This window comes from Gymnoscopelus braueri, assembly GCF_963280865.1.
Source record: "Gymnoscopelus braueri genome assembly, chromosome: 2".
In the NCBI taxonomy this organism is placed as follows: Eukaryota; Metazoa; Chordata; class Actinopteri; order Myctophiformes; family Myctophidae; genus Gymnoscopelus; species Gymnoscopelus braueri.
This window is the reverse complement of record NC_137604.1, coordinates 40,584,645-40,595,231: the sequence shown is the minus strand read 5'-3', so window position 1 is coordinate 40,595,231 and position 10,587 is coordinate 40,584,645. Positions and strand designations below refer to the sequence as shown.

General features: G+C 44.2%; 1 protein-coding gene across 1 annotated transcript; it reads right to left on the bottom strand.

The window, feature by feature from the left end:
• Positions 1–1,793: 1,793 nt before the first annotated feature.
• LOC308100634 (von Willebrand factor A domain-containing protein 5A-like) lies at positions 1,794–4,230 on the bottom strand. Its single transcript, XM_080449699.1, has one exon. The coding sequence runs from the start codon at positions 4,208–4,210 to the stop codon at positions 1,838–1,840; it is 2,373 nt and encodes a 790-aa protein (XP_080305825.1). The 5' UTR covers positions 4,211–4,230; the 3' UTR covers positions 1,794–1,837.
• Between the last annotated feature and the right edge of the window lie 6,357 nt (positions 4,231–10,587).

The window sequence follows — 10,587 nt, the reverse complement described above, 5'->3', positions numbered from 1 at the left end:
TCTCTAGTGCTACATAATGTATTTGATCAAGGTGGCCAATTGTTATAGTATTAAGACTTCGGCCTTGTTGTGGGATCAATTCAACTCTAGTCCTCTTCTGTGTTACTGTTGTAGATGAGTATGCTTTCTTAGCTTTGGCCTTCTGCGCCTTTGTTTGACCAATGTTACACACATACGCACGAGGGACACACACACGCACGGACGGGTGATTTGGACTAGAAGATACTGTTCCAATCAAGACTGATTGATCCTGTCTTACCTCGCTTCAAAAACGTAAACGGCTTTTTGAAGTGACACACCTATTTATAGAATTGTATTTCGTCATGCATCCCTCTAGCCAATCAAAGGCATTGGTGTCAACATATTAACACGTATTAAGACTTCGGCCTTGTTGTGGGATCAATTCAACTCTAGTCCTCTTCTGTGTTACTGTTGTAGATGAGTATGCTTTCTTAGCTTTGGCCTTCTGCACCTTTGCTTGACCAATGTTAGGTGTTCTCAGAGGGACACACACACGCACGGACGGGTGATTTGGACTAGAAGATACTGTTCCAATCAAGACTGATTGATCCTGTCTTACCTCGCTTCAAAAACGTAAACGGCTTTTTGAAGTGACACACCTATTTATAGGATTGTATTTCGTCATGCGTCCCTCTAGCCAATCAGAGACATTGATGTCAACATATTGACACGTATTAAGACTTCGGCTTTGTTGTGGGATCATTTCAACTCTAGTCCTCTTCTGTGTTACAATTGTAGATGAGTATACTTTCTTAGCTTTGGCCTTCTGCGCCTTTGCTTGACCAATGTTAGGTGTTCTCAGAGGGAAACACACACGCACAGACGGGTGATTTGGACTTACTGAAGGTACTGTTCCAATCAAGTCTGATTGATCCTGTTTTACCTCACTTCAAAAAGTAGGTGCTTTTTGAAGTGACACACCTATTTATAGAATTTTATTTCGTCACGCGTCCCTCTAGCCAATCAGAGGCATTGGTGTCAACAAATTGACACGTGTCACGTGGAGCTTGCCCAATGTTAGCTTGGCTAACAATGTTTGCTCACACACGGCGGGACGAAGCGAAAACATATTCTCCACCTTCGGCGGAGACAATAAATAAATAAATAAACAAACAAACAAACAAACAAACAAACAAACAAACAAATAAATAAATAAATAAATAAATAAATAAATAAATAAATAAATAAATAAATAAATAAATAAATAAATAAATAAATAAATAAATAAATAAATAAATAAACAAACAAACAAACAAACAAACAAATAAACAAACAAATAAATAAATAAATAAAAATTCTGCATGAGGGTGATATTGGTCATTGCATGTACTCCTACGGGCTGGGGCGGCACCTGTCAGCGGGGAGTGTTGGGCGGGAGGAGTAAGACGAAGGCTCTACGTCCTCCCGGTGGGGGCTCCTCACTGGCAGGTGAGTCAATAGGATACAACAGCAGTGACAACACATAAATGTGTGTGGGGAGGAATTAATTGGTACAAAGACTAAATTGGAGAAAAACATTATTGGCTACTCTAAATTAATAACAAAAAACAAAAAAATATTTAAAAAAATATATATATATAATAATTTGGTAGAGAATCATCCCCTAAACCACGGTGTAAGACAAGCACAATATTAGAAATGTATTAACTGCTGTAAATCCTGTTAATGTCATCCAATTACATAAAGATAAGAGCACAGAGTGATCTATTGAATGATGGGTTACTCAGGGTATAGCCCAGAAAATTGCATGCCTTGTTGCAACCCCTCTGGTAGTGGCAGGTGGATAGGCAAGGAGGAGCCAGGTAGGATAAGCCTCTCAGAGCCCCAGGTCATCTTTCTGCACCTTGCAGCCCAGCAAGGTATTTCCAGCCTCCACACACTCAGTCATGCAGCCCACTTTCTGAGCATGAACCCAGGACACTGCCTTCATAGCCAAAAGCTGCCACTCATCCTGGGCTTCCATCTTGAAGCCATGGAGCCAGATTAGAGCTAAAATAGTGGCCCAAACTTCCTCGGTCACTGGTAGAGGCTTTGGCTTTTCCAACTCCTCATGAGTCTTCCCAAGCACAGTAGTCAGCTCTGGAACTAGGGTCCAGAAACCAGTAGCCTTCTGGAGGGTGATCACCTGGAGCAAGGGGTCTATGGGAGGCAGTCTGGGCTGAGGGGGTTCTTCAGGAGCTAATCCTGAATAAGATTCACTGTCATATTCGTCACTATCATCACACTTAGACAGATACGTAATTGATGACTTAAAGATACAGGTCGTAGGTGATGACATCCTAGGTGATGACATGCACTCAAGCATGTCATCATTACTATCACAGATCAACCAGTCAATTCCTGGAACTGGAACATTTCTGCGTAACAAAGGTCCTTGTACAGCCTCCCCACTTCCTTTGTTGACAGCGATGAAGGCAGTGAAGGCACTGCTCACTCCTGATTGGATGCTAAGTTCCACCACCTTCTTCTTCACTGCTTCATCCTGCTGCTCCTGCTCCTCTCCCTGCTCCAACTCTAGGGAGCGAATCAGGGTCCGAGCCCCCAACCTGTGGACTGTCAATCGAGTGTCCTTGGTAGGTTTGAGACTGAAGCCAAGCTTGTTCTGAGAAGTTTGATCTGCCAGGCTGTACTTCACTGTCACACTGCCTTCACTAGCCCCTGAATTCTCTCCAGTGAGCTGGGCATAAATTAGCGACCTTTGGCCCTGAAAAAGGGTTGTGATGGGCGGAGACAGAGGTGTTACAGACACTCCCTTTGGCAGGTCCCATGAAACAGAAATATCCACCACAGCTGGCTGCAGGGCAAAGCGAAGGGACTGCATCACTTTGGGTTGCAACCTCTCTGTTCCTGTGATGAACTGGGCATGACCTCCTCCCTGCTTGGCCATCCCAGTGATGAGAGCAGAGCTGGTCCCCTCCCCAATCCCGAAAGTAAAGCACCTGAGAGAACTAGCATTGCTTCTCACCAGATCTAGCACTTCCTTGGTATTCTCCACCTCACCATCAGTAAAGACAAAGAGCTGTCTGGGCTGATTGGGAACGCATGGCTGCTTGTAGATGTGTTTGAGAGGCCTTAGGATTTCTGTCCCACCCAGATCAGCAGACATAGTCTTGACCTTCTCCAAAGCTTCATCCATGGTGGTCTGGCTGTACTCCACACTCGCAGGAAAGATGTGGTCATATTCATCTCCAAAGCCAAATATGTTGAAGTAGCAGCCCATTGGCAAGCTTTTCAGTAGCAGTAGCAGTGTGTCCCTGGCACTGCCAATGCGATTTTGCCCCTCACGCATGTCATTCATGGGACACTGCATGCTGCCAGAACGATCCACTAAAAACAGGAACTCACCACATGAAGCCAGTGATGACATCACATCTTTAGGGAACTCGGGGTACAGACTCAACATGATCACTGGGTCGCCCATCAGAGAGCCAGGCTTGGCAGAATCCTTTCCTGCCTCTACAATAGCAGCGGGCTGGTGGGCATCTTTATAGTAAACCAACAGTTCCACGTCTCTGTCAAACTTGTGCCCATCACCCAGACGGACCGTGGCCTGGGTCTGCTCTGTGTTGAGGTACTGAAGAGGGTCCAGGGAACAGTTGGACTCTACTTTAGAGACGGGTCGAGTAGAGGCCACGTGGGCAGAAAAGGACAGACCGTAGGGGACTAGAGAAGCCGGAACAGAGGTCACTTGAGGCTGACCACTCCTTCCACTGCCACCTTCACTGCCTTGAGGTTGGTAGCGGGGGTTGAGCACAGCAGGCAGACAGAATCTCAGCCCATCATCAGCCTCCACAGCCAGCTCAGTAACATACGTCAGCTTGATGGAGGCGCTCTCCCCTGGAGGCAGACTGCCCACCTTCATCGAGAATACATCAGGGCTCTGCTCGCTCTCCTCCAATAGGAAGGCCTGCTGGCCTGAGCTCAATGCATCATCATACTCCTCTTGAGCCTCCTGTTTCTCCTTCACTTCAGCCACAACCTCTGACTGTCCAATCCTTGCGCTGAAATGACAGACAGCAGCATCGCCAGGAAGAGGGAAGACAAAGACAGCCTCTATGGGGCTCTCCTCCTTGTTCTCATACTGCAGAATGGAGGTCACTGTAGCCACATGGTCCCTCACCTCAACCTCCACATCAATGCCTTTCAGAGGAACTGCTTCATTCTTGCAAGAGACCAGACCACATTCCATGGTGTTGTTTGCACTGTTCATATAGCTTTGTCGATGCTTCTCTCTCTGTTAGTAGTTAATCTCTCTCTGAGTTGCTGCTGGAACTGCTCTACCGAGGCATGTCGAAGCCTCTCTTATACTGTTGGCTGCGGCCCTAATGTCACTACGGTAATGTCAGATAGTGTCAGACATTTCCATATATGGAGCGGCCTATGACAGCTATGCCCAAATATGGGACTATGACGTCAGTCCTGGACGTGACGGTTATCTCTATATATGGAGTTTCTGGGAAGGGTTCGCTGATGTCAGACTCCTTTGTAGGTCGATTGTCTCCATTTATGGGGATCTCCCTATATAGGCTAGTACTGGCAAATATGCCCTGAATGTTTTCTACAGCCGCCCCACGGATTTCCGATGGAAATACGTTAACATCCGAGAACATTTCCTTGCATGTGCCACCCTTTTCGTCTGCTCTGCATGTTTCACCTGTCGTACATTACCCGAGGTATTGATGAGCCCACTGCCCCCTGAGGCCATTTGGATAAGGTTTCTTTACGGAGGTTGAATTATTGGCTCCGCCGGAGGCGGAGAGTGTGTTTTCGCTTCGTCCCGCTGTGTGTTCACCTCCCTCCTAGCCAAGCTAACATTGGTCAAGCTCCACGTGACACGTGTCAATATGTTGACACCAATGCCTTTGATTGGCTAGAGGGACGCATGACGAAATAAAATCCTATAAATAGGTGTGTCACTTCAAAAAGCCATTTATGTTTTTGAAGTGAGGTAAGACAGGATCAATCAGTCTTGATTGGAACAGTACCTTCCAGTACAAATCACCCGTGCTATTAAAATAGCATATTTATGATAACGCTTTCCATATTCTAAATGGCGCTTTGCATGGGGTCGGCCGCCGCCCCATGAAACTCTGAAGTTCTCATATCCATGTGTCTAACTGTGGGGTAGTGGACCATTTTTCCACTCACCCCCCTTGGCCTCCTGAGGTAGTGGACCATTTTTCCACTCACCCCCTTGACCTCCTGAGGTAGTGGACCATTTTCCCACTCACCCCCCTGTGCGGCCTGACTGGGTTGTAAGGCCGGCTAGTTGTCTTTGTATGTGATCCGTGATCAACTGGTTTGTAAGGCCAGCTAATCTGAGGTAGTGGACCACTTTCCACTCACCCCCTGTGAGGCCTAACTGGGTTGTAAGGCCAGCTAGTCGTCCTTGGATATGTGATCCGCGATTAACTGGTTTGTACGGCCAGCTAATCGTCCTGGTCTATGTGATCCGTGATTAACTGATTTGTAGAGGTATTACGAACAGAACTTGAAACCTTGTTTTGCAAAGCGATAGGATTGGTCTGAAACGATATGTTGGCAGGAGCTCAGTTTTGACGAATACCCTACAGTACATGAAGAGCCCTATTTAAATGTATAGATTGTTTGTCAATATATCGCCACGCCCACGGCCCCACCCATATTTGGGCATGCTTGACAGGGAACTCCATATTTGGGCATAAAAGGGACACAGACAGACAGATACAGAAATCTCCATATGGGCATAAAAGGGACACAGACAGACAGACAGACAGACGGGTACAGTGGGTCTCTGACAACGGGTATTGCATAACCGAATCGGGCATCCATTTCCAACTTGCATTGTTCTCGACTTGTTCCTGTGTAGGCTGGTATTCATATCAGCTGTGGCAATAACTTATAACCCAAATAATTAAGATCTGTTTATTCCAGGGTTATGTAATTTTCCCCCAGGTATCACATATTATAACTCTTGTTATGATTATGTCAAAACAGTGCACATACCTATGACACGAATAATATCCATAATAAAACACAAATAATGAACTAAGAATGCCTTCCAAACCACCTCATGTAGAATGTTACTAAATATTCCAGCAGTCCGTTCTACCTGTGGAAATATGTGTTTGGGTGTCTTGCGGTCTGCGGTGTTGTGTGGGTTTGGCCAGTAGACTGCCATTCATGCATTCAGCTCTGTGGATGATTCAAGTGTCAAGAATGATGGAGTGGCCTACAGCAGCGTGCCAGCTTCAGCTTGCCATGGCTGGATGGCTGAATGACTGACTGACTGGTTGGCTGGCTCAGTGAGTGTTTTTTTTTTATTACATACAAATGAAACGAATCATGATGTGGACAAAAGGAGTATAAGGTGTCTAAACTCTGCAGCCATTCTAGTTTGACTACATTGCAGAGCATGTCGTTTGTTGGTCTAAAACAAATATCGTAAACAGTATATTGTATAGATATCAATGTTTTGATGTATAAGGCAGCTCAGCTTAAACTTCCGTATGGTCCCATGAAAAGTTACTCTTCATCTCAGTTGCCTTTTTTCCCCTCCTTTTTCTTAGTTCATTGTTAAGACTAATAGGGATAATCATTACTTCAACACATTATACATTGACTGGCAAGCATTTAATTGACGCTTTGTCCGAGAAAATGTCTCAAGGAGACGTGCTGAAATGTTCAATAGTTTCATGAACTGTTTGCCCGTGATAGACTTTTTCAACGACTGTGTGTCTATTGTCCATGTCACAGGCAGGCCTGCACGGGGAGACAGATTTTTAGAAAATGAGTTGCTGTGTTGATGGCGGTGGGTCTTAAGGAGGCCACCCACCGGGACAGAAGGGGCTGTGGAATGCTTTTTACCAGATTGCTTGTCTTGTCTGCGAGACCCTTTCCCTCCTCGTCTCCTCCACCCTGCACCTCAACTGTACTGCAGTGGATGTGTGTGTGTGTGTGTGTGTGCATGGAGGCATGGTTTGACACATGTCACAAGTGGCACAGATATATTTGTTTGATGTGTATACCAATGTTTCTCAAAGTAGGGTCCGGGGACCTCGAGGGATCTTCCAGGGGGTCCCTATAGCAAAACGAGGAACAGTGTAAACACTTGGCTCTTTGGATTGCTGGTTCTCAGAGTTGGGTCCAGGGACCCCTAGCGGTCCTTGAGGAGGTTCCAGGGGGTCCCCAGAAGAGCTGGGAACAGTTTAAACATTTAAGCCCTATTTTATTTTTCAAATCATATTAGAAAATAGCTGATCTACAAGTTCACAACATGTCACAATGTAAGTGTCGTTAGCTTGTAGATCTACAATTTCACCCCAAAAAAGAGGCAAATCTCCTCTTATGGGGATCCCTGGCATCAAATATTTTCCAATGCGGGTCCGCAGCCAAATGCATATCAATTTAGAGGTCAGGTCATCAGAATGTTTGAGAACTCTGACTTATCTGACTAGTTTGGGATTTGGCCATATCCCCTCCAAATCTGTCTACACATAGAGTACGTAAAGTAACACATTTCACTGTATGCAAAGTGACAAATACAGCAAAGGAGTGCGGACCAGATGATGATGATGATGAGTTGTATTGTCTTTATGATGAATTGAATTCATAAGAAACAATGGAAACAAGCCATCAATATTTTTTTGTGTCATTCTTTTAACATTGCTTGCGGAATTGTACTTGCTGTACTGTTTGCAACTTGTTAATTAAGTATTCAATCAAAACAGACAGACAGACAGACAGACAGACAGACAGACCTTTATTCATCCCGTGAAGGAAATTCAGTTGTCAATGGCAGCAGTTACAGCAGTAAAGAAGGAGATACAGGACAGATACGGGCAAAAAAAGAAAAGTAGATATAGCTAACAGTGCAGTACAGTACAGTGTATGGACAGTCTTGACAAAATTAGAAATTAGGGCAGCAGAGCAAAAACAGATTAACCCCCCAATAAGTCCAAGAGCAAAAAAACAAACACCACAGCTATGAGACATTAGTCCTAATAACAATGGCAGAGCAAAACAATAATGGACTAACCACCAAAAGAGTCCAAGAGTAACAAATAAAACAGTTCTGAGACATTAATCCCTGGAACGAGCATTGAAAAGCCTCAGGGCTACTGGCACAAAGGACTGACTGAGTCTTTAGTTGTTCTGTGTGGGGAGGGTAAATATTTCAGAACCACTGAGACTAGAACCACCCCACTATCACCTTCTGGAGGCAATGGAATGGTTGGCCAGATTACGTTTTCCCCCAGGCCAGGCATAACACCCAGCAAGTTCAGAACTAAAATAAATGTGCTTAAGCAGGATTTCTAAGGAGTAGCCAAACATTATTACTTTCTGTACAAATATAATTAATATGATTACACACATTATTTTGAAACAATAAATATAGTATGCAGAAAAACAGAGGTGGAACAGGCCTGCCTGTTGAAGAGGATTTCCTGTGATGAGCACTATTACCTTACCACCACTAGATGGTGCATTGTCTTTAGGTTTGACAGCATGTTGTGCTGTTCCTCCAACATGGGGAGGGACAAGGGAAGAATATACACCGCTGTTGGAGAAGTGCTGATCATGATGAAAGTACAATTGTGATGGAAGGCAATAGCACACTCATAGCCACAATGCAAAAAAAAAATTGTAAGTAATAAGGCTACCAACGTCTTCTTCAGCGTATTGTCATCCACTTTCTCAACAGATCCAAATGGCACACAGTCAATTTTGAAAGTGAAAAACAATCATGATCATTTGCTGGTTAGAAGAAAAACATATTTGTTTTCGATTTAGTATTTTTTTCAGTTCCCCCCTTTTTTCCTTTAATATTGTATTTCATTAGCATCCATTGTACTTTATTTGTTTAACCACTTAAACCACAGCATCCATTTTGTGGGGAAAGCTTTTGCTGAAAATAGCAGATCCACAAGCTCATGGCACGCATACCTGCCAAACTCAGACCGTCCGATAACAGGAGAGGTGTCGAGGTGTCCCTGAACAAGACAGTTGAAAGAATAGTTCACCCAAAACATACTTATTTTCTATCAATTACACACTCCATGAAGCCTTGAATTCGTGGAGATTTTTTTTGTTTTTGACACATTCCTGAGGACATACTCAGACATTGGTTGGATCGCCCCCCCCCCCCCCCCCCACACAATAACAGAAAACAGAAAAGACACTAGAGCCCTGAGGGATTCCACCCATATGGGTGCGTATGCGGTGGTTAATCTCAACCTACACCCTATTCCCTACAGCAGGCACATGACCTATAATTAGGCAGGCCTCACAGGGATCAACAAGGTCGTCGTCTTATCTCACATCATCTAACTGCAAACATTGTGTCTATACACGACAAATCCTACATCTGCAACCAACCACCTTCTACAATCCCTCGAAACATCACGATATGTTTGTATTGGCTCTCCGATGCATTCACTGTCAGCGACGCATCAATGCCAACATACTGGTGTGTCCACTTTACAACTGGCGCAGGTGTTTGGGGACCGATGCCTCCCTGTGCCATGTCAAACACTGTATTGGCCCTGTGTATATTTGCTGTGATCGGCAGATTGACAGGCATGGAGGGCGTGTGACTGTGAAGACGATGTGCTCTGGTGCAATTGAAAGAAGTGGCTGAGTCAGCCTAGCCCCGGTATGGTAGGTTTACAGGAGGAACGCCAACCACCTGTGTGTGTGTGTGTGTGTGTGTGTGTGTGTGTGTGTGTGTGTGTGTGTGGGGGTGTGTGTGTGTGTGTGTGTGTGTGTGTGTGTGTGTGTGTGTGTGAAAGGGAGTGAATGGAAAATGACTAAGCATGTACGAATGGGTGCGTGAGTCTGTGCGTGTGGGCATCCACGTGCCTGCGTGTGCGCGTACAGTGGTGGAAAAAAGTAGCCCACTCAAATGTTATACTTAAGTAAAAGTATCAATACTGCAATGTAGAAATACTCTGTTACAAGTAAAAATCCTTAATTCAAAATTTACTTGAGTAAAGTACAAAAGTATTGGTATCAAAATGTAGCCTATAGGGCAAGACCACTTTGGTAGAGGTTTGGGTTGTGTAGTTACCTTGCCATGATGTAACTCCAAAGGTGGGCAAGAAATAAAAAATAATTGCTCCATTGATTAGAAATTGATAATTCAAAATATGCTCCTCATTGACTTACATTGTACGGTAAAACAGCTCTCAAAGTCACTCTTTTAGCACATAAATGAACCCAAACAAAGCTGATTCAGACAATATAGAGCATCACCAAACCCAGTACTGTTTCTTTTTTTAATAAAAATGTCAACTTCCTGTTGATTTGACTATTTGAAGATCTGGATCCGGATCCGCCGATCCAGTCCGGGTTTTCTACTTATTAAAAATGGCAAAATCAACAGGAAGTTGACATTTTTATTTTAAAAAAACAGTACTGGGTTTGGTGATGTTCTATATTGTCTGAATCAACTTTGTTTGCGTTCGTTTTTGTGCTAAAAGAGTGACTTTGAGAGCAGTTTCACCGTACAATGTAAGTCAATGAGGAGCATATTTTGAATTATCAATTTCTAATCAATGGAGCAATTATTTTTGATTTCTTGCCCAC